Raw genomic sequence first — 24,888 nt, 5'->3', positions numbered from 1 at the left:
GGAGGGGAGGTCGGAGATGTAGCAGTGGTTTGCAAAGAGGTCAAGGGATTTGTGTTACGAGGATTTTGTTTTTAATTCGTTCACGGGATGTGGCCATTGCTGGCCAAGGCAACAACGGCCCTTCCCTAATTTCCCAGAGGGCAGGTTCAGAGTCATCTTAAACAAAGAGACCTTGGGGTGCAAGTTCATATTTCCTTGAAAGTGGAGTTGCAGGTGGACAGGATAGTGAAGAAGGCTTTTGGTACGCTTGCCTTTGTTGCTCAGTGCACGGATCACAGGACGTTGGTTAGGCCACTTCTGCAATTCTGCATTCAGTTCTGGTCTCCGTGCTGCAGGAAAGATGTTGTGAAACTTGTAAATCTTTTCTTAACCCTTTCAAGGATGTTGCTGGGCTTGGAGGGTTTAAGCCACAGGAAGAGGCTGAATAGGCTGGGGCTATTTTCCCTGGAGCATCAGAGGGGTGACCTTATGGAAGTTTATAAAATCATGAGGCACATGGATAGGGTGAATAGACAAGGTCTTTTCTCTGGGGTGGGGGTGTCCAGAACTAGAGGGGCATAGGTTTAAGGTGAGAGGGGTAAATATTTAAAAGGGACCTGGGGGGCAACTTTTTCACACAGAGGGTGGTGCGTGTATGGAATGAGCTGCTAGAGGAAGTGGGTGGGGGCTGGTACAATTGCAACATTTAAAAGGCATCTGAATGAGTACATGGATAGGAGGGGTTTAGAGGGATATGGGCCAAACGCTGGCAAATGGGACTAGATTTATTTAGGATATCTGGTCGGCATGGACATGTTGGACTGAAGGGTCTGTTTCTGTGCTGTAGATCTCTATGACTATATCCACATTGCTGTAGATCTGAGGATTCACTTATCGGTGACACGAGGTGAATGTTTACTCCTTAAAGGACATTAGTGAACAAGGTGGGATTTTATGATGACATAAGAACAAGAGTAAACCAATTGGCTCTTCAAGCCCCTACGATCATGGCTGATCTGATTTTAATCTCTGTGTCCCCAATAATCTTTATCCCCCTTGGTCACTGAAAGACTCTGCATCCGCTGCCTTTGGGACCGTTGCCATTAGCCTGGCCTCCAATTGCAGATTCTGTTACATTTGAACTTTCAGCATCTGGGATTTCTCCCCAGCACTTTCGGGTCAGATTCAGGATTATGAATCCAGTGATGTCCCTATTGTGCCACAGAGAGAGAGTGAGAGAGAGAGAACTGATAATAATACAAGTGAAAATGGGGGATGTCGGGCGATCTGGCGTTTACCGGGTTTTGGGTTTTTGGAACAGGAGGTAGATATCACAGGCAGGCTGGTTCCGGAGCTAAGACGGTTGGCTTATGAGGAGAGATTGAGTTGACTGGGACTGTACTCATTGGAATTTAGATGAATGATCTTATAGAAACATATAAGATTATGAAGGGGATAAGAGAGAAGCAAGGAGGTTGTTTCCACTGGTGGATGAAACTAGAACAAGAGGGCATTGCCTCAAAATAAAGGGGGAGCAGATGTAGGACTGAGTTGAGGAGGATCTTCTTCACCCAAAGGGTTGGGAGTCCATGGAATTCTCTGCCCAGTGAAGCAGTTGAGGTTACCACCTTGAATATTTTTAAGGTGAAGATAGGTTATTGAACAGTAAAGGAATTCAGGGTGATGGTGAGCGGGCGGGTAAGTGGAGCTGAGTCCATGAGAGAGATCAGCCATGATCTTATTGAAAGGCGGAGCAGGCTCGAGGGGCCAGATGGCCTACTCCTGCTCCTATTTCTTATGTTCTTATGACAGGGTGAGGGACAACATGAGGGAGTGATGGGAGAGAAACTAAAGGAAGATGTGTGTTCAAGGCTCTTCAACAGTGTGGACCCAGTGGGCTAGTGCTGGAAGGGAGGGAAGCAGCAAAGGCAACTGATTAGTGACAGAGGAACTCCTTGCATTTGGAGCTGAGGATGCAGGGGAGGAGGAGAGCCCTTTCAAAAGGAACTCGGTGGTGTTACAGATATTAAATCTATCATGTGTCTAACGCAAAGCTGATTTGTGTAACTTCTCTCCAGAATGTTAATCGCAATAGCTAGGCCTGAGCCACGTTTGCTGTTGTCTGTTGGGTGTTTTATCTCCGCTGATGTCAATAAACCCTGTAATGGGGGGAGAATTAAATTTTCTGGCAAGTGTTTGATTTTGTTTGTAACTGTTACCGTTCAAATAAAGTACCGGTCTTCAGCCCATTTTGCTGGACCGATCTAAACAGTGATTTGCTTGCACATTGGAAGCAATGTGGTCCCTGTATTTAATGGGGTCTGCCTTACATTTGGAACCGCAGATGCAGGCCAAGTGAGGTCTTTGTGGAACAGCTTTTGTTCTGTCTGCAATCTGGACCCTGAGTTGCAATCATCTGGCCTCAGCGCAGACCTGGCGTGGCGGCCTCTCAGCCCAGCGTGGCGATCTCCCGTCCCGTGTGGTGGTGCCTCGGCGGTGCGGGGCAGATTTCTCTGCCCAGTGCAGCCTCAGCACAGACATCTGGTCTCGAGGTGGTTCCAGAGTGATCTCCCAGTCTCTAGAACCTCAAAGTGAAGACCGCTACAGTCTGGATTCAAGGCCCAGTGCAGACTGGAGGCTGGGTGCAAGTGTGCACTGGGTTGGTAGAACAGTTGTTCTGAACTTTTTTATTTCTGTATTTTCTAATTTATTCCTACGATCTGCAATGCTGGACTTGTTATTTCTTTATTTTCCAACGTTTTTCACACTAAGAACTTGTACTGAAGAACTGTAGCTAGGTACTTTTGGACCTAAGATGGCACTGTAAGTGGCGAGTTGCAAACTTTTCACTGCACTCGTTTGAGTACATGTGACAATAAAGCCAAAGTTCATTCATTTATTCATTTGTTCAGTTCAGTTCGGTTCAGTTCATTTATTCATTTCACTTCAGTTCAGTTCAGTTCATTTCACTTCAGTTCATTTGTTCATTTCACTTCAGTTCCGTTCAGTTCATTTGCTCATTTCACCTCTGTTCATTTCACTTCAGTTCAGTTTCGTTCAATCACTCTGACCCACCTCCACTCTGATTTCTTGTTCTCGACCTCCCACCATGTTTCACATGTAACCTGTGGGTTTCCACAGGGACCAAAGCAGGGACCACACCTGTTTACAATATAGATTAATGACTTGAAGGAAGGAAGCAAATGTACTTCAGGCAAATGTGCAGATGACGCAAAAAGAGACGGAAAGGCGAGTTGGGAGGGGGCAATAATGATGGTTAAGTAAGTGGGCAATATGTTGCAGAATGGCATATAATGCAGGAGCTGTTCATTTTGGAAGGTAGGACAAAAGAATAGGGTATTGTTTAAATGGAGTAAAGCTGCAACACAAAGAGACGTGAGGGGGACTTGTGCACAAAACACAGAAAGCTAGCACACAGGGGGCAGCAGGTAATCAGGAAGGGCTAATGGGATGCTGGCCCTTATTTCAAGGCGGGGGCGGGGGTGGGGTTGGAGAATAAGAGTTGGGAAGTCTTACTACAACTGTGCAAGGTGCTGGTTGAGACCACATCCGGAGGACTGTGAGCAGTTTTGATCCCCTTATTTAAGGAAGGATGTCATTTCGTTGGAGGCTGTTTGGCGAAAGCTCACTAGCATGATCCCCAGCATTGTCTTATGATTAAAGGCTAAATAGACGTGACTCACTGGATGTTGAGAAGAATGAGAGGTGATCTTGTTGAAACGTGTAGGATTCCTAAGGAGATTGGCAGGGTGGAGAGGTTTCCCCTCATGGGAGAGTCTGGGACCAGAGGGCATAGTCTCGGAATGAAAGGGGAGCCAATTGAAGACTGAGATGAGGAGGAATTTCTTCTGTCAAAGGGTTGCGAGAGTTTGGAACTCCTTGCCACAGAGAACTGTGGGGCCAGAGAGTCCTTGTGTACATTTAAGGCTGAGATAGATTCTCGATCAGTTGGAAAATCAAGGGTTATGGGGAAAGGGCAGGAAAGTGGGCATGAGGAATGTTGGATTAGCCATGATTCTGTTGGACGTCATACTGAGACCTCTGCTGGAGTACTGCATCCAGTTCTGGTCACCCTGTTGTAGGATGGATATTAAGCTGGAGAGGGTTCAGAAGAGATTTAACCAGGATGTTGCCGGGAATGGAGAGTTTGAGTTATAACGAGAGGCTGGTTAGGCTGGGACTTTTTTCACTGGAGTGTAGGAGGTTGAGGGGTGACCTTTATGGAGGTGTATAAAATCATGAGGGATATAGATAACAAGGTGCAGGGCTGGATGAACACAGCAGGCCAAGCAGCATCATAGGAGCAGAGAGGCTGACGTTTCGGGCCTAGACCCTTTAAGGTGAATAGTGGGTGTCCTTTCCCCAGTGTGCGGTATTTTAAGACTAGGGGGTATATTCTTAAGGTGAGAGGAGAAAGATTTATAAAGGACAGAAGGGGCAACTTTTTTTATACAGTGTCATTTGTGTATAGAATAAATTTCCAGAGGAAGTGGTGGATGCGGGTACAGTTACAATGTTTAAAAGACATTTGAACAAGTATATGAATAAGAAATGTTTGGAGGGATATGGCCCAAGCGCAGGCAGGTGGGACTAGTTTAGTTTGGAATTATGGTCAGCATGGACTGGTTGGACTGAAGGGTCTGTTTCCGTGTTGAATGACTCTGACTCCATGAATAGTAGAGCAGGACCGAGGGGCCAAATGGCCTGTTTCGTCTCCTGTGGTCTTATGATTCCAGTGAAACTTGTTGGGAGCTGGGTGGAGAGAAGTTCATCTTTCGATTCGGCAGTTGATAACTCACCGGACAACACGTGGAGTTTTGCACTTTCGAAGCCAACAGAGCATTGTCAGGATGCGATGATGTCAGGGCTGGTCCAAGCCCTCTACTCCTGCATTTGGCCTATACCCATAAATATCGTTTAGGTTAGCAAATATCTATCAATGTCAGATTAAAAATTTACATTCAGAAGTCACTTGAAGAAGAGTGTTTGAAACCTCTATCCAGTTTTGCATGGGGAAATCACAATCAATGAGGTCTACAGCACAGAAAAAAGGGTACCGCAGCCAATTGCCTCCACACTGGTCAAAAAACATGCACCTAACTATTCTAACCCCTTTTTCCAGCACTTGGCCCATACCCTTGTCATTGCAAGTGCACATCTACATGCTTTCATTGAATCCCTACAGTATAGAATCAGACCATTCAGCCCATCGAGTCCACATTGGCCTTCTGAAGAGTGCATCCCACCTTAATCCACCCTATTCCTGTAACCCTGCATTTTCCATGGCTAACCCACCTAGCCTGCACATTCCTGGGCACTACAGACAATGTAGCATGGCCAGTCCACCTAACTTGCTCATCTTTGGAATGTGGGAGGAAATCCACGCAGATACAGGAGAAGGTGCAAACTCCACACAGACAGTGGCTCGAAGGGGGAACTGAACCTGAATCCCTGGCACTGAGGGGCAGCAGCGCTAACCACTGAGAGACCGTGCCGTGCCTTTCTTCAATGTTATGAGGGTTTCTGCCTCTCCCACCATTACAGGCAAGGAGTTCTGGATTCCCACTATCCTCTGGGAGAAAAACAAGTTTCCTTGCATCCAACCCTCCCCGCCACCCCACCCAAACCTCCTGCCCCTTTCCTTAAATCTGTATCCTCTGGTCATTGATCCCTTCCTGAATACTAAACCTATGCCCCTCACATTTTCCATACAGACGCATCACAGCTTGGTATGGCAACTGCTCTTCCCAAGACTGCAACAAATTACAGAGTCGTGGACACAGCCCAGTCCATCATAAAAACCAGCCTTCCTTTTCTTGACTCCACCTTAACTTTCCAAAGCCTCGGGAAAGCAGTCAACATAATCAAAGAGCCCTCCCACCCCGGTTACTCTCTCTTCCACCCTCTTCTGTCAGGCAGAAGCTACAAAAGTTTGAAGACACGTACCAACAGATCCAAGAACAGCTTCTTCCCTGCTGTTATCAGACTCACAAATGGGCCTCTCACATATTCGAGTTAATCTTTCTCTGCGCCTTTTCTGTAGCTGTAACGCTACATCCTGCTTTTCTACTACACTGATGTACTTACGTAAGGAATGATTAGCATGCAAAACAATACATTTCACTGTATCTTGGTACATGTGACAGTAATATATCCAAACAAATCAAATCCATAGCTTCCCACCTCATAGTCCCCCAAATCTGCACAGACTACTTCTACTTCTTTCCCAAAATCGACCAACAGGACTGCCCCTGACAGACCCACTGTTTTAGCTTGTTTGTGCCCCACTGAGCTTACTCCTTCCAATTTATCTCTATTTTATATTGCCCCTGTTCAGTCTCTTCCCACCTACATTTGTGATTCTTCTGACCCTGTACGTCACTTCCGTCATTTCCATTTGTCTGGTCCTAGCTGCTGTCTCCTCATTGTTGATTGCTCTACACATCTATCCACCTTCAGGACAGTCTGAAGGCTCACTGCATCTTCCTTGAAAAGAAGCCTGCATGGTCTGCAACCACCAGCATCACCCTTCTGCTTGCTGTGCTTAGTTGCCTTTGAACTGAATGGTTTGCTCGGCCATTTCAGAGGGAAGCTGACAGTCAGCCTTCTTGCTGTGGGTCTGGAGTCACATGTAGGCCAGACTAGGTGAGGATGGCAGATTGCCTTCTCTGAAGGACATTAGTGAACCAGATGGGTTTTGCCCCAACAATGGATTTCTAAATCCAGATTATTATTGAATTCAAATTCCACTATCTACCATGGCAGGATTCAAACCTGGGTCCCTGGAAAAATAACTGGATTTATCGTTAAAACCACTAGATCATCATTTCTCCTATTAGTGAAATGATTAGGATTAACCTCCCCTATTATTAGTGTACCAGATGGATTTTCCTGAAAATTGAGGATGGATTCACGGTCATCGCTAGACTCTTAATTCCAGATTTTTATTGAATTCAAACTTTATCATCTGCCATACGGTGGGATTCGAACCTTGGTCCCCAGAACATTGAAACAAAATAAAGAACTGCAGATGCTGGAAATCTGAAACAGAAACAGAAATTGCTGGAGAAACTCAGCAGTTCCAGCAGAATCTGTAGAGAAAAAAAGGAGTCACTGGACTCGAAACGTTAACTCTGTTTTCCCTACTGGCCCCAAAATGTTAACTCTTGTTTCCTCTCTCAATAGGTGCTGAGTTTCTCCAGCAAATTCTGTTTTTGTTCGCCCAGAACATGACCTGGGTCTCTGGATTAAGCAGTCTAGTGATAATAGGTCATCTCCTCATTGTGGTTTGTACATGCCTTGTACTTAATTAAGTTTGAAGAAGAGTCAGACCCGAATGCAAACTTTTTCTGATGAAGGGTCTAGGCCCGAAACGTCAGCCTCTCTGCTCCTATGATGCTGCTTGGCCTGCTGTGTTCATCCAGCTCTGCACCTTGTTGTCTCGGATTCTCCAGCATCTGCAGTTCCTACTATCTCTGATGCAAAATTTCCCAGCCTTTGTTTCATGGTTCACTCCCATTGGTTGGAGGACCAGCACGCCCGTTCATTCCCATTGGTTGGCGAACAGGGCCCCATTCACTCCCATTGGTTGGAGGACCAGCCCGCCCATTCACTTCCATTGGTTGGAAGACCGGCCCCCATTCAATGTCCTCCAGCCCCGCCCCTTTTCACTCTGATTGGTTGGAGGACCAGCCCCATTCGCCAATACCCGTTCTACGCCTCCACTTCCTCCCCCTCCATTTATTCCGATTGGTTGGAAGACCAGCCCCATTCACGGCTCACCCCCCCGCCCCGCCCCTATTTACTCCGATTGGTTGGAGGGCCAGGCGCTGTTCATTGGACCTGCCCCCATCCTTTCACTTCGCTTGCTTTCTATTGGTTGGAGCTGCTGACAATCATCCGGGACCCGTGTCAAACAGGGGCGTGCGTGCTGCGGTTGCGAAGGCTGCCCCGCAGAACGCATGCGCGGTCCCCATCTTTGTGCGGATCAATGTTTTGGTTCCAGTACCAATCTTTTTATTGTGTTCCAATTGCACAGGGTTTGTTAAAAGGAGAAGAATTATCCAGAATTTTGTTGTATGTTTCGATCCAGTCCAGGGGGGAAGGAAGAGTGTGTAAGAGTGAGATCTGTGCTGGAAGTGAGGACTGTTTATAAACTCCTTTTACAGGGCATTGGAGGCAGGGAATGTGACTCCTCTCCCTCTACAATATCACATTAAGTGCTGGCAGGGTGACTGCGTTTATCAGGAGGTGAAGATCATCGGCTTCTGAATGTGGAAAGAGAGTCACTTCTTGGTTCTGTATGTGGGGAAATTATTTCAAACTTCACCCAGACTGAAAATACACTACCCAAGTGAGATTGTTCCAGCGAACTGACTGTGGAAAGAGATTTAACCGCTCACACAGACTGAGAGACATTGTTCCAGCGAACTGACTGTGGAGATAGATTTAACCGCACACACAGACTGAGAGAGAGTGTTCCAGCGAACTGACTGTGGAAAGAAATTTAACCGCTCACACAGACTGAGAGAGAGTGTTCCAGCGAACTGACTGTGGAAAGAGATTTAACCGCTCACACAGACTGAGAGAGAGTGTTTCCAGTGAACTGACTGTGGAAAGAGATTTAACCGCTCACACAGACTGAGAGAGATTGTTCCAGCGAACTGACTGTGGAAATAGATTTAACCGCTCACACAGACTGAGAGAGAGTGTTCCAGCGAACTGACTGTGGAAATAGATTTAACCGCACACACAGACTGAGAGAAAGTGTTCCAGCGAATTGCCTGCGGAAAAAGCTCTGACCAGTTACATAGCTGAAGAAAAGCACCACACCAATCACAACGGAAAAAGGACTGAGTGTGGCTTCAACCGATTATCCAACCGGAGCGGCACACAGCCACCTGCAACATGGAGAATCCGTGGAAATGTGAGGACTGTGGGAAAAGATTCACTTGTTCGTCCCGGCTGGATATACACCGGCGCATTCACACCGGGGAGAGGCCGTTCACCTGCTCCGAGTGCGGGAGGAGGTTCACTCAGTCGTCGGGCCTTTCTCTGCACCAGCGGGTTCACACCGAGGAGAAGCCGTTCGCCTGCTTTGTGTGCGGGGAGAGATTCGATCAGATAGACGCCCTCCAGTCCCACCACTACTTTCACACCAAGGAGGATCCGTTCATCTGCGCGTCCTGCGGGAAGACCTTCAGGCGGACAGCGGATCTCCAAGAGCACCGACGCACTCACAGTGGGGAGCAGCCGTTCACCTGCTCCGTGTGTGGCAAGGGGTTCCCGTGGTCGTCCCAGCTGCTAACACACCAGCGAGTGCACAGTGCGGATCGGCCGTTCAGCTGCTCCGTGTGTGGGAAGGGATTTGCTCAGCCATCCGAACTGCTTAAGCATCAGCGCGTTCATAAGTGACTGCCGTTAATTCAGATTGTTCACAATATCGATAGTCTAACACTATTAGGTTTGTTTCTGCTGTCGTTAACAGCCCCGGTAACAAGCCAGAGTTTAATATTTCATCCGTTGTTCAGAGCTGTTGTTTTTTTTTTGTAAAAGTGCAAATCTTTCCTCCTTCATTCAAGAGCTCTCACCAGGAACTCGTTTGTAATAAAATGACAAACATTTACTTCTGTCCTAAATGGATCTTTGGTGCGAAATCTACAAATCAGTTCCACCAATGAACATCTCTGATTAGAAACTGTCCATGAATCGTTGCTGACTATCCACCCACGTTCTGCGCTGTGACCTCTCCATTCCGAAGTTAAATTGCCGAGGGGCGTGAGATAGTCAGTGAAATATGTTACAGGCTGAAGCTTTGGAAGTCGCCGTGTTCAGTTACTTACAGCAACATGTGGGAAAAGCAGGACCCACGCCGTGGACGAGTTTGAGAATGCCCTCATCTGAGATAACGCGTGTCGCTGAAGCGAAAAGCATAGCTGACCTGATGCACAGCATCAACCCCACAATCTCTCCATCAGCGTCAGCAAAACGAAGGAGCTGGTCATCGACTTCAGGAAGCGGAGTAGAGGGCTCGCCCCTGTCTGCATCAATGGTGCTGAAGTGGAGATGGTCGACAGGGTCAAGTTCCTGGGAGTGATGATCACCAACAATCTGTCCTGGTCCGCCCACATCGACCTGTCGGTCAAAAAAGCACAACAACGCCTCTACTTCCCCAGGAGGTTAAGGAAATTAGTCATGTCCAAAAGGACTCTTAGCAACTTTTATAGATGCACCATAGAAAGCATCCGATCTAGATGCATCACAGCTTGGTATGGCACCCTGCTTCGCCCAGGACCATGAGAAACTACAGAGAGTTGTGAACGCAGCCCAGTCCATCACGCAAACAAGCCTTCCATCCACCGACTCCGTCCGTACTTCCCGCCGCCTCGGAAAAGCAGCCAACATCATCAAAGACCCCCTCCCACCCCGGATCTCTTTCCACCCGCCCTTCCATCAGGCAGAAGATACAAAGGTTTATATTAGTGTACAAAAACAGCTTCAAGAGCAGGTTTTGCCCAGCTGTTATCCGACTTGTGAGCGGACTTCTCAAATGTTAATCTCTCTCTCTGCACCTTCTCTGAGGCTGTAACACTATATCCTGCACTCTGTTCTGTTACCCCGATGCACTTTGTATGGTACAATCCACCTGCAGAGCACACAAAACAAGACTGCTCGCCATGTTTCGGTACGGTGACGACAATTAATCAAACTCAGACTCAACAGCCAGAACACTGCCAAACTTGAGAGGAACCAAAAGGCCGTTGCATGCAGTTGCGGGGTGAGATATGTGCGAATAAACCCTGGATCGACCGGCGTCAAGTCCATTCCCTTCTGCCTGTGACAATGCCTGGTTTGATGGGGTATTTCAGTCTCCTGTTGGGTTGCTTCCCGTGAAATTCACAGATGATGAAGTCCTCTCTGAAAGAAACAAACAGGTGGATGACAGGTTGAAAACTCAGTAAAGTGTGAGCTATACTCTGTGGCTTAGTACTTCATACCTGCACCATAATGTGTTCAAACTCATTGGTGTTTGATGGCAGCATCATTTGACGAACTCCTATGGCTCCCTGGACTCGTTGAGTTGCACGAGGGATCCCTTGGGCTCGAAAAAGTCATCCAGTTACTTAACAGGAAAAACCGGGATTCCCAGCCGAACTGCTTGAACGCTGAAAGACCTGTCCGCTGCCACGCGTTTGCGCCCTCCTTCTCTCTGAATTCAGATCCGTTCCTCAGGACAAGCACAGATCACCGTAACACGCAAATGCTACAGGTGAGATTGCAACGACTGCAAGGGGTTGTGTCATTCCTCAAAGTTGCAGAGAAAGGGCCTTCGCTCGACTCATGTTCAAAATGCTGCCTTGTAGTCGCAGGCCAGGAATGCAGCTCAGTTTCCATCCGGCATATTGACAGCGGGATGTGATCTTCTGCAGCTACAAGATAACTGAAAGGTACCACCTTACCTTCTGGTTCATGGCTTGTACTGAACCGTTGTTAGCAGATTAGGACTCGGCAAGATTTTGAGAAAACTCGTTATCCACCAAAACTCCACAGACTGATCCACCCCTTTAACAACCACAAGCCCCGTCTGACATCATTGTGTCCATCAGTTTCAGGGGGAGAAATGGAGTGAAACTGACACCAGTGCTAAAATCAATAACCCTCAACGATGTCTTATAACTGTGAATAACTGCTCTCTAGGAGATGTCTCATTGAATAGTGAGATGAGGAACTGGGGGAAGGTGACAGCCTAGTGGTGTTATCGCTGTTCTGTTAATCCAGAGACCCAGGTGATATTCTACAGACCTGGGTTCAAATCCCACCATGTCAGATGGTGGAATTTGAATTTAATAAAGAAACAAATTTGGAATTAACTGTCTAAATGATGACCATGAAACATTGTTGATTGTCAAGAAAAACCCCTCTGGTTCACTAATGCCCTTTAGGGAAGGAAACTGCCATCCTTATCTGGTCTGGCCTATATGTGACTTCAGACCCACAGCAATGTGGTTGTCCCTTAACTGCCCTCTGGGCAACTAGGGAGTGGGCAATAAAGGCTGGCCTAGCCAGCAACACCTTCATCCTGTGATTGAGTGAGGAAGAATGAGATCAGTACATTTGAACTCCTGAAAGGGGATTGTTTTAGATAAACTCATTGAACTCAAGAAGGATGATTCCCCTGATTGAAATGGATTGCATCTCGGAAAAAGGCAGCAGTGCCATTTCCACACATTTTTAATTCTTCGCTTAAACATTTGCGGAGGCAGAAGACTGCTGGTTGGTTAACACACTCCCTGCATTTAATACAACAAATCTTAGACCAATCGTAGAGTGACTCAGCATGGAAACGGACCCCACAGTCCAACCAGTGCATCCCATCCGTAATCCCAAACTAAACTAGCTCCACCTGCCTGCGCTTGGCTCATAAGCCTCCCAACCTTTCCTAAGCATTTTCTTATCTCAATGTCTTTTAAATGTTGTAACTGTACCCACATCCACCACTTCCTTGGAAGTTCATTCCACTCATGAACCACTCTCTGAGTAAAAAAGTCGCCCCTCATGTCTTTTTTAAACCTTTCACTTCTCACCTTAAAAATATGTCCCCTCATCTTGAAATCCCCCACCCTAGGGAAAAAAAACCTACCATTCACTTTACCTATACCCGTCATGATTTTATAAACCTCTATAAGGTCACCCTTCAGTCTCCTACACTCCAGACTACCCAACCTCTCCTTATAACTCAAACCTTCCATTCCTAGCAACATGTTAGTAAATGAATGAAATACTGCGGAAGAGGCCTCACCAACATCCCATACAACCTCTACATAAGGAAGGAATGTTAATAAAATCCCCCTGAAGGGGGCTTGGCAAACATGAACAGGAAAGGAATGAAATGTACCAGTCAGGAGTAGGCCACTCAGCCCTTTGAGCCTGTTCTGCCATCCAATAAGATCGCGGCTGTTCTGATCACTCCACATTCCTGCTGACCCCCATTAACCTGTCACCCCTTTGCTTCATAAGGATCAATATAAATACTACTTAACCATGTTCACTGTAAATCCACCAGCTTTTCAGGAAAAGGCTTCCCTTGCTCAAACCTTTGAGTATAGGAGTTGGGGACGTCATGTTGACGTTGTACAGGACATTGGTGAGGCCCCTTCTGGAGTGCTGTGTCCAGTTCTGGTTGCCCTGTTATGGGAAGGATGTTATTAAACAGGAGAGGGTTCAGAAAAGATTTATCAGGATGTCACTGGGAATGGAAGATTTCAGGTATAAAAATAGGCCGGGCTGGGACATTTTTCACTGGAGCGTATGAGGTTGAGAGGTGACCTCATAGAGGTTTATAAAATCATGAATGGTATAGATAAGATGAATGGTTAGGGTCTTTTCGCTAGGGCGGAGGAGTTGAAAACTGGACAGCATTTTTTAAGGTGAGAAGGGAAAATTTAAAAAAGGACATGAGGAGCAACTTTTTTTACACAGAGCGCGGCTTGTGTATGGCATGAACTCGCAGAGGAATTGGTGGATGTGGGTACACCATTTAAAAGACATTTGGGTACGTACATGAATAAGAAATGTTTGGAGGGATATGGGCCAGGAGCAGACAGGTGGGACTAGTTCAGTTTGGGATTAGGGTTGGCATGGACTGATTGGACCGAAGGGTCTGTCTCCATGCGGTATGATTCTAGACTCTCTGAGAGAAAAATCAGTTTTTCTTGTCTCTGTTTTAAATGGGTGGCTTCTCGTTTTTTTACACTGTGACCCCTAATTTCCAGATTCTCCCATGAGGGGAAAAGTCCTCTGTCCACCCAACCTGTCAGGATCTTACACATTTCAATCAAGTCAGCTCTGACTCATCTAATACAGCGAATACAAACCAAATTGTGCGACCTTTCCTCAGAAGACTTTTTCCAGGTATCAGTTTAATAAATCTACTGTGAGCTCATCCCAATCTTCATTGAAAGTGACCAGGATTGCACACAGTCCTCCCTGTGTGGGCTCACCAGTGCCTTGTATCACTGAAGCACAATCTGTTTTGTATTCAATTTCCCTAACAATAATACATCGGTTTCCCTAGTTACTGTACCTCCATACCAATTAATAAGGTAAAGGTGATAGGCTTAGATTTGAAAACATGGGAGGAGTCTCAAATGCTACACAAACTCTGGCAGGGACTGATTGGATCAGAAGTCCAGTTTATATATGTCTGTGTAAACCTACAGAAGGCTTCAACACATTGTCCAACCTGGAGAGAGAGAGATGCGAGAATCACCGCAGTGTGGAGAAACTTCATAAATGTGGGGGCTCTGTTCCCCATCCCACCTGGAGATACACTGGCATGCTTATTGGGGAACAGGCCGCTCACCTGCATCACATGGCATCAGCAAAGACAGAGTTAGGAGAAAGCCTGTGTGTGAGAAGAGACACCAACCCTTCGAAGACTGTCTGGAAGAATGATGCTGCTCCTTCACGTGTTAATATAGCCTGTAGGTGCTTGTTCTTTATTTGTCAGTGTTTTAATATAATTAGTCAGTAGGCGTTCTGTACTTGCTTTGTGAGTGTGCCAATATAATCTGTGGGTGTTGCATAATTTTGTGGTGGTGTCAATATAGCCCATAGGTGTTGTGTTCTTTCTTTGTTAGTGTGTTAATATACTCTATAGCAGTTGTGATCTTTTTTCATGAGTGCTCACATAGTCTTTTGGAGTTGTGTTTTTAGTTTGTCAGTGTTAATGCTGTCTGTACATTTTGCATGCTTTCTTTGTCTGTGTGTCATGTAGTCTTTGAAGTTCTGTTCTTTCAGTGTTAATGTCATCTGTAGGTTATGTGTTCTTTCTTGGTCAGTGTTAATTTAAAGCCTGTAGGTGTTGTGTTCTTTCTTTGTCAGTGTTAGTATAGCTTGTATGGGCTGTGTATTTTCTTTGTCAGTGTTAGTCTAGCTTGTAGGGGCTGTGTATTTTCTTTGTCAATGTTAGTATAGCCTGTAGGTGTTGTGTCTTTTCTTTGTCAATGTCAATATAGCCTGTAGGTATTGTTTTCTTTGTCAGTGTTAACATAGTCTGTAGGTGTTGTGTCCTTTATTTGTCAGTGTTAAGATAGCCTGTAGGTGTTGTGTTCTTTGCTTTTGTCAGTGTTAATATAGTCTGTTGGAGTTGTGTTCTTTATTTGTCAGTGTGTTAATATAATTCGTCAGCAGGGTTCTGTACTTTCTTTATCAGTGTGCTAATATCATCTGTAGGTGTTGTGTACTTTTATGGTGTGTCAATATAGTTTGTAGTAGTTGTGTTCTTTATCGTCAGCGTGCTAATGTTGTCTGTAGGTGTTGTGTTCATCTTTCTTCAGTATTAATATAGCCTGTAGGTGTGTGTTCTTTGTTTTTGTCAGTGTTAGTATAGCTTGTAGGTGTTCTTCCTTTGTTAGTATGTCAACGTACTCTGTAGCAGTTGTGTTCTTTTTTCATCAGTGTTCATGTAGTCTTTGGAGTTGTATTTTTACTTCGTAGGTATTCAAGTAGTCTGTATGTTTTGCATGCTTTCTTTGACAGTGTGTCAATGTAGTCTTTGGAGTTCTGTTCTTTGTTTTTACCATTTTTTAATATAGCCTGTAGGTGTTGTGTTCTTCTTTCATTACTGTTAATCTGTAGGTGTTGCATACTTTCTTTGTCAGTGTTAATACAGCCTGTAGGTGTTGCATTCTTCTTTCATTACTGTTAATATAATCTGTAGGTGTTGTGCACTTTTCTTGTCAGTGTTAATATAGTCTGTAGGTGTTTTTTTTTGGTCAGTATATTAATATAGCCTGCAGGTGTTCTTTCTTTGTTAGTGTGTTAATGTAATCTGTACGTTTTGCGTCCGTTGTTAGGGTGTTAATATGGTCTATAGGATTTATGTTTTTTCTGTCAAAAGTGTCAATATAAGCTGTAGGTGTACTTTTTGTCAGTGTATCAACATAGCCTGTGGGATTCGTACTCTTTCTTTGTCAGTGTGTCAATATAGGCTTTGGAGTGGTGTTCTTTCATTGTCAGTGTTAATGTCATTTGTAGGACTTGTGTTCTTTCTTTGTCAGTGTGTTAATATAGCCTATAGGTGTTCTTCCTACGTTGGTACGTTAGTGTACTCTGTAGAAGCTGTGTTCTTTGTTTGTCAGTGCTAATGCAATCTTTGGAGTTCTGTTCTTTCTTTGTCAGTGTGTTGGTATAGTCTGTAGGTGTTCTTTCTTTGTCAGTGTTAATATAAACTGTAGTTGTGTTCTTTTTTGTCTGCGTGTTAATACAGTCTGTCACTTTTGTGTCTGTGTTTTGCTCTGCAGTGTGGAATCTGTGCAGGTGATGCCATGCTTTGAACCTACCTGTACCAGTTTAGCACAGGAAGAGAAGTTGAATTCTGGAGGTTCTGTGTAATCACAGAGGAAATGTGTGTTTTCCCATGGACAGGTGAAAGCGATGACATGTAGATGCCTGGGACTGGACAAGAGCCCGCACGATTGTGGAATGAAATATCCATCGGCATTTCTCAATGGTTGCATCTGTCCCACCAATGAATGGTGTGTGTGAACATTCAAGCGGTTCCATCAAAGGGCTTGAAGTGGTGGAGGAAAGGACAAAGGAAAGTAAAAAAGCTGCAAACTACACAAGACTAGCAGAAGGTCCGGGGAAAAAAGGTGACGGTGCCAGCCAAGTACTACTAGAGGCACAGAGCTCACGTAGTTCTGTAAATCACAGCCTGACGTTTAGCTTTAGAGTATACATTTGTTTGGGCTTTCTCTGAATAAAGCAGCTCCCTATCTGAACTGTATGGTTTTGTTTAATCCTGCTGCAAGTATGGGGTTCAATATCCACATCATGGCCCAGTGGAAGATGGTCGACTGGTCTTGACATCAAGGAGCCTGAGCAAAACTGGAATCAATGGGCAAACTCTCCAGTGGTTGGAGTCATACCTGGCACATATGAAGATGGTTGTGGTTGTTGGAGGTCAGTCATCTCAGCTCCAGGACATCTCTGCAAGAGTTCCTCAGGGTAGTGTCCTCGGCCGAACCATCTTCAGTTGCTTCTTCAATGACTTTCTCGCCATTGTAAAGTCAGACGTGGGGATGCTCGCCGATGATTGCACAATGTTCAGCACCATTCGCGACTCCTCAGACAATGAGGCAGTCTGTGTTCAAATTCAGCAAGACTTGGGACAATTTCCAGGCTTGGGATGACAATTGGTAAGTAACATTTGCACCACACAAATGCCAGGCAATGACCATCTCCAACAAGAGAATCTAACCATTGCCCCTTGACGTTTAATGGAATTGCCATCACTGAACACCCCACTATTAACATCCTGGTGGTTCCCATTGACCAGAAACTGAACATGGACCAGCCCCACATAAACACAGCAGCTACAAGAGCAGGTCAGAGGCTGGGAATCCTGTAGCGAGTCACTCACCTCCTGACGTCCCAAAGCCTGTCCACCATTGACAAGGCACAAGTCAGGAGTGTGATGGAATATTCCCAACTTACCCTGGATGCAGGCAGCTCCCAAGAAGCTGGACACCATCCAGGGACAGAGCAGCCCCCGCTCGATTGGCACCACATCCACGAACATCCACTTCCTCCACCATCAATGCTCTGTAACAGCAGTGTGTACCATCTACAAGATGCACTGCAGCAACTCACCAAGGCTCCTCTGACAGCACTTTCTAAAACCCCACACCCCTCTACCATCTAGAAGGACAAGGGGGGGGGCAGCAGATACATGGGAACACCAGCCCCCCGCCTGTTCCCCCTCTGAGCCACTCCCCACCCCAACTTGAAAAAATATCGGCCGTTCCTTCCGTGTCACTGGGTCAGAGTCCTGGAACTTCTTTCCGATCAGCACAGTGGGCATCCCTGCACCCCAAGGACTGTGGAAGATCAAGAAGGCAGCTCACTATCACTTTCTCCAAGGCAGTGAAGACAGGTGACACTCACATCCCGTGAACGAATAGAAGAAAAATCTGCAAATCTTCTCCCTCTGGTCCCTTGTAAACACAGTTTATAAAGGTCATCAGTGAGTACTTGGTGGAAATTTAGAAGAGGTTAGTTTCTATTTTGTCTCCTTTCAGTTGGTGGCAAATACTGGAGCCTTTTGCCATTTATCTGTTGCGCTTCCCCATCTTTGAGGGTGGGAATACAGCAAACTTTGTTTTAACTGGCATCTTCCGAACCCGATAAACTGGCAAAAGTAATTTATCTGAAATACTGGAACTTTGTTATATTATTCGCAATCTCCATGATGTCCGAGTGGTCAGTTGAGGGTGCGAGTGAGAAGGCTCTCTGCTGCTAAGTTTTATTTAAGGCAGAGTTGCACTATTATGAAAGTTATTTATGCTGTAAATAAAGCATAACAATGATGTATATACCCCCTGAATTATGTTTCTGTTACTTTGTATGTGCTTTTACTTTAATTTCCTGGACCTTCAAATCATAGAATCCATTCTATGGAAACAGGCCATTCAGCCCATTGAGTTCACACCAACCCTCCGAAGAGCATCCCACCCACCTACCCAATCCCTGTAACCCTGCATTTCCCATGACCAATCCACCTACTCTATACATCCCTGGACACTACGGGGCAATTTAGCATGGCCAATCCACCCTAACCTGCACATCTTTGGACTGTGGGAGGAAACTGGAGCATCCAGAGGAAACCCACACAGACATGGGGGAGAACGTACAAACTCCACACAGACAGTTGCCCGAGGGTGGGACTGAACCCGGGTCCCTGGCACCGTGAGGCCGCAGTGCTAACCACCAAGCCACCCTGAACCTCTTGATTAACTGGAATAGTTGATCAACAGTTACACTCCTGTAGGTGCCAGTTAACAAAAAAAGTTTGCTGTATTTGCAGAGTCTCCGCCTCAGAACGGCACGTGGCAGGATTACAGAGCTTAGATTTCTACATCTAATGCACATTGCTCTGCTGTTCGGCACAGAAGTTGTTTTCTGTCAAAGAACACCAGAGACACTCAGCAGGTCTGGCAGCATCTGTGGAGCGAGACACGGAGGTAACGTTTAGAGTCTGGTGACTTGATTCTTCTCCGCTGTCATCCAGCAGGTGGGAATAGACTGCCGAGTTTCTTCAGCACTGTTTTTGTTGGTTTCAGATCCCTCTTTGTTTAAGAGAAGTTCGTCCCCTGTTATAGCTGTTGTAGGTTGGATGCCTCGTTTTGAGGTGTGTCTGATCCTGCTCTTGGCACGCCCTCTCGCACTCTCCACCCAACCTTCACGGACAGGAAACTCAATACAAGGGATTTTGTTATGAACCCTATCACATGATACATTTTTCAAAAGAGCTTCGAAAAGAGAAAAGAAGCACAAGAAGACATTCAATTACAATTTAAACTTCTCCGTGCCAGCTGAAAATTAATGTCTGATGCAGACTGATTTTGTTTTTTAGATTTTTAATTTAAATTTTGGAGTTTTGAATTTTGATTATGACATATGGGTTATTGAGCATCGACTAATTTGTAGGAATATCTGTAGCCATGATGATTTCTTTAAAACAACCTTAGGGATTAACTTTCAGAACCAAAGTTTTTAAAACAAAATTCACCTTGGGGGAATGAATAAATAATTATGCACCAAGATTTTCAGAGAGAATTCTGGAACTTTTTATTGCTTAAAGAAAACATCCATAGCTTGGAGGAAAAGAAAGTGTATTGTTTTTTAAATTTTCAATTTGGAGCAGTTCTGCACGTGTCGTTGAAGATGTATCTATAAAGTAGTACAGGAGAAGATTGTAAATAGATTACGACAGAGAACAAGAGTTTAGTGACAGCCATAAATCAGACGTATTTTGATAAAACAGAGGTTATTTGAAGCCGAGTACATTTAAACTCAGGTGTGTGAAAGCTCCAGGAAGTGGCTCAAATTTTTCCAGGCAGAGAGTCGATAGTTAAATTAAGGCTAACGTGGTGTTAAGACACTGATTATTTTCCTCTGATGGGAAAACTGTACAGAACTGTTTTGAGATCCGTAAGTCATAGAGTCATACAACACGGACACAGACCCTTCTGTCCAACCAGTCCATGCCAACCATAATCCCAAACTCAACTAGTCCCACCTGTGTGCGGCCGATATCCCTCCAAACCTTTCCGATTCATGAACTTATCCAAATACCTTTTCAACGTTGTAATTATACCCGCATCCATCACTTCCTCTGGAAGTTCATTCCGCACACGAACAACTGTCTGTGTAAAATAAAATGCTGCCACTCATGTCTTTTTTAAATCTTTCTCCTCTCACCTTAAAAGTATGCCTCCTGTTCTTGAAAACCCCTCCCTGGGGAAAAGATCCTTGCAATTCACCTTATCTGTACTCCTTATGATTTTATCTGTGCTTTTCTGCAAGGTCATCCCTCAACCTCCTACGCTCCTGTGAAAATGGTACCAGCCTGTCCAGCCTCTCCCCATAACTCAAACTTCCATTTCCTGGTACATCTTTACTGAACCCTCTCCAGCTTAATATCCTTCCTATAACTGGGCGACCAGAACTGGACACAGTATTCCAGAAAAGGCCTCACCAATGTCCTGTACAACCACAACATAACATCACAACTCCTATACTCAAAGGTCTGAGCAATGAAGGCGTGTCATCCGCAAACTTACGAACCATGCCTTCTATATTCTCACTTATATAACTGACAAACAAAAGTGGCCCCAGCACTGATCCCTGTGGAACACCGCTGGTCACAGGACTCCAGTCTGAAAAACAACATAAGAAATAGGAGCAGGAGTAGGCCACATGGCCCATCCAGCTTGCTCTGCAACTCAATAAGATCACGGCTGATCTTTTTGGTGGACTCAGCTCCACTTACCCCACCCGCTCACCATAACCCTTAATTCCTTTACTGTTCAATAATCTATCTTTGCCTTAAAAACATGCAACAAGGTAGCCTCAACTGCTTCACTGGGCAGGGAATTCCACAGATTCCCAACTATTTGGGTGAAGAAGTTCCTCCTTAACTCAGTCCTAAATCTACTCCCCCTTATCTTAAGGCTATGCTCCCCAGTTCTCATTTCACCCGCCAGTGGAAACAAACTCCCTGCTCTCTCTTACCTATTCTGTTCCTGGTTTTACATGTTTCTATAAGATCCCCCTCATTCTTCTAAATTCCGATACGTCTAGTCCCAGTCTACTCAATCTCTCCTCCTAACACTCTCAACTCCAGAACCAACCTAGTGAATCTCCTCTGTACCCACTCCAGTGCCAGTACATCCTTTCTCAAGTAAGGAGACCAGAACTGTACACAGTACTCCAGGTGTGGCCTCACCAGCACCCGATACAGCTGCAGCATAGCCTCCCTGTTGTCTTCTGCTATTAAGCCAATTTTGTACCAATTAAGTGTTTTATATTTACGTGTTGCAAAATCTTTAAAGGTGTATCATATGTAAATAGTTTGGTCTGTTGTATTTTATTGCCATTTCTTTTGCTTAATAAAATTTAGTTTCCCTGTTAGAAGGCAAATCAATAGCATTATGCACATGATATTTCAGTGAGACAATCTTGTCAAAACCAAAACAAGATATGATTCATCAAGCCAGATTTCAGTCTGGGATCCAAACTGCCATGTAATAATATGAGCTGAGATCATGCCGAATGTCAGGCATGTAGAAAGACAGTATACGAGGCAGATCCTTTGGACAGTCTGTTTATTAATGGAAATAGAACCTTTAACCTTCCTAACGCACAATCCCATGCAAGCTCAGGAGATGCACTTTCACCTCTGCCTTTCCCACTGTCTAGGGGCTGCAGGAGGGATTCATTTACAGTAAGACCCAGCGCGAAGTAGTTTAGAATGTCGGGAATGGAATACGTTTCCCGCATTCAAAATAAATTAATAAATGTCTTACTTGTAGGTTCCAAGTTAAAAAAGACTTAATTACTCACATATACCTAGAAACAGTCTTTGGTATGTGTCCTATATTAGCCAACTAGAGAAGGAACCTGAAAAAGAAAACATGGAAATGCAGAACGCGTGAATGGAATTGGAATCCCTGAAACAAAACACATAGTCTGAGAGAATTTCACGGAAAATGTATCGTGTAGTGGATGTGCCGGCGCGGGATTGGGATATTGAAGCAAAGGTTCATCGTGTTCCCACAATCGAGTTCCTGTTGCAAGTTCTTGAATAGAGAGGAAAGATCACAGATGTTGTTTTCAGAGAGTCACCATAGCTCTGAAATTCAGTAACGTATCCAGGATGTGAAAACCCGCACCCGGTTCCAGGGACTGGGAATGTCAGCAGAAATCTGGCCAATGTCGATCCGGGAGACGGTTAACAGCAGAAGAATCCAACGACTGCAGTCACTGGTGAACTTGCTGGTGCCTGAGGAGGCAGCGGGACTGAGCGAACCCCCTCCCACACACCGAGCAGGTGAACAGCCTCCCCTCGGCGTGAGTGCGCTGGTGGGTCAGCAAGTTGAAAGACTTGGTGAAGGCCTTGCCGCACACCGAGCAGGCGAACGGCCTCTCCCCGGTGTGGACCCGCTGGTGGGCGGTGAGGTTGGAAGATCGGGTGAAGGCCTTGCCGCAGGCAGAGCAGGTGAACGGCCTCTCGCCCGTGTGGGTGCGCTGGTGGGCCGTGAGGTTGGAAGGCTGACGGAACCTCTTCCCGCAGGACGGGCAGCTGAATGGCCTCTCCTCGGTGTGCACCCGCTGGTGCCTCAGCAGCGTGGGTAAAACTGTAAAGCCTTTCCCGCACTCGGAGCAGGTGAATGGCCTCTCGCCGGTGTGAGTGCGTTGGTGCAGGCCGAGCGCTGATGAGTGCCTGAACCTCTTTCCGCAGGACGGGCAGCTGAACGGCCTCTCCTCACTGTGAACCCGCTGGTGCGACAGGAGGTGGGATGACAGTGTGAACCCCTTCCCGCAATCGGAGCAGGTGAACGGTCTCTCTCCGGTGTGAACCCTCTGGTGTGTCTGCAGGTGGAAGGACTGAGAGAACCCCTTCCCACATTCAGAGCAGGTGAACGGCCTCTCCCCAGTGTGAGTGCGCTGGTGCACAGTGAGGGTGGAGGAGTGTCTGAACCGCTTTCCACAGACCGTGCAGCTGAACAGCTTCTCCTCTGTGTGAACTCGCTGGTGTGACCAAAGGCCAGACGACTGGGTGAATCCTTCGCCACACACAGAGCAGGTGTACGGCCTCTCTCCAGTGTGACTTCGCCGATGGTTTTCCAGCAGGGATGGGTAATTGAACCCTTTCCCACAGTCCTCACATTTCCACGGTTTCTCCATAGAGTCCTTGTATGTCTTCAAGTTAGACAGAACATGTCAATGGTTTCTCTCCCCTGTGGTTGCCGTGTGCCTTTTTCACACTCTGTCTTCAGCTCTTCTCACATCCAGTGCACTGCACTGGAAAACTGTGTGTGTCTTAGTGCTTTTCATGTTGCCCTGATGTTTGAGGTCTTCCCCCACAGACAGAACATGCGAACATTTCTCAGTGTACATTCAAAGGCCGAGGATATTGAGCTCCCGATCTTGGTGCTCAGCTTGTTTCTGAGTTTCCCGTCCGTGAATCTTCCTGTTCTAATCGCCTGGAAAATTAGTTCACAAAACCTTTCATTGTAAGTACCAGATAGAAATTCAGGAAGAGAATTCTAGATTCTACAGAACATTTCATCACCTTTGGCTCTCTTAAAGATGTGACTCCCTGTCCCAAGACTTCCTTCATCTCATGCCTGGGCTGAATCCAAACACATTGTACATTATTTCGTCTCGCTCCAGTCTGTTTTGTTTCTCCAGTACATGTGTGTGGAGTCGGAATGAAATCAATGGTCAGTCACTTTCTCTCCTGGTCACTGGGTTCCTATGACCATTTGGAGGAAGGAAGATGGTATAATGGTACTGTCACTGGTCCAGTAAACCAGAGGCCCAGTTGAACACCCTGAGGATGTGGGTTAAAATCCCACCAAAGAATCTAAAGTAAATTCACAAAACGTAAAACAGCACAGTAGCTCAGTGGTTCGCACTGTTGCCTCACAGCAGGGACCCAGGTTCAGGTGGCTGTCTGTGTGGAGTATGCACCTCCTCCCTGTGACTATGTGGGCTTCTGCCGAGTGCTCCAGTTTCCTCCCACAGTCCAAAATTGTGAACGTTAGGTGGATTGACCATGCTAAATTGTCCCATGGCGTACAGGGGTGTGTACCCTAGATGCATTAGCCATGGGAAATGCAGGGTTACAGAGATAGGGTGGGGGTCCTGGGTGGGATGCTCTTCAGAGCATTGGTGCAGACTTGATGGGCCAAATAGCCTCTTTCTGCACCATAGGCATTCTACGATGCTACCTTGTTTCAATGAGCAGGAGAATTTGCCAAACAAAGGTTTACTGATAAAAACCAAAAGAACTGCAGATGTTGTAAATCAAGAACAAAAACAGAAGTTGCTGGAAAAGTTTAGCAGGTCTGGCAGCATCTGTGAAGAAAAAAGTCAGAGTTAACGTTTTGAGTCCAGTGACCCTTCCTCAGAACAGTTAACTCTGATTTATTTTCTTCACAGATGCTGCCAGACCTGCTGAGCTTTTCCAGCATCTTCTGTTTTTGTTAAAGGTTCACTGATGTCCTTTCGGACAGGAAAGCTGCCATCCTTACCTGGTCTGGCCTCCACATGATTGCAGACCCACAGCCACGTGGTTTTGACTCCTAGCTGCCCTCGGAAATTCAGTTTTTGGGCAATTAGCAACGCTTCTCTCAACAGTGGGGACCATATTAAGCAAAAGAATGAAAGCAATCACTCAGTCCCAGTAGACAAGATGCATCGCCCCAGGGTATAGTCGTTCCCCATATTCCCTTGATCCCAGGAGGTAGGGAAGGAGAAACCAAGGAGCTCCCTATCCGGAGATAACATAGTGTGGAGCTGGAGGAACACAGCAGG

The 24,888-nt window shown here is 45.9% G+C and overlaps 2 protein-coding genes across 2 annotated transcripts in view; one reads left to right on the top strand and one right to left on the bottom strand.

The window, feature by feature from the left end:
• The first annotated feature begins 8,907 nt into the window (after positions 1 to 8,907).
• LOC125487500 (zinc finger protein 239-like) lies at positions 8,908 to 9,537 on the top strand. The gene has a single exon (XM_048619100.1). The coding sequence runs from the start codon at positions 8,908 to 8,910 to the stop codon at positions 9,412 to 9,414; it is 507 nt and encodes a 168-aa protein (XP_048475057.1). The 3' UTR covers positions 9,415 to 9,537.
• Positions 9,538 to 21,654: 12,117 nt separating this feature from the next.
• LOC109925011 (zinc finger protein 665-like) overlaps positions 21,655 to 24,888 on the bottom strand; it is a 20,543-nt gene continuing 17,309 nt past the window's right edge. Inside the window, exon 6 of the mRNA XM_048619099.1 lies at positions 21,655 to 23,277. Within this exon, the coding sequence (XP_048475056.1) occupies positions 22,327 to 23,277 (951 nt within the window). The 3' untranslated portion in view covers positions 21,655 to 22,326. The remainder of the gene's footprint in view (positions 23,278 to 24,888) is intronic.

This window comes from Rhincodon typus, chromosome 42 (genome assembly GCF_021869965.1).
Source record: "Rhincodon typus isolate 14 chromosome 42, sRhiTyp1.1, whole genome shotgun sequence".
Lineage (NCBI taxonomy): Eukaryota > Metazoa > Chordata > Chondrichthyes > Orectolobiformes > Rhincodontidae > Rhincodon > Rhincodon typus.
This window is presented reverse-complemented; position numbering and strand designations above follow the sequence as displayed.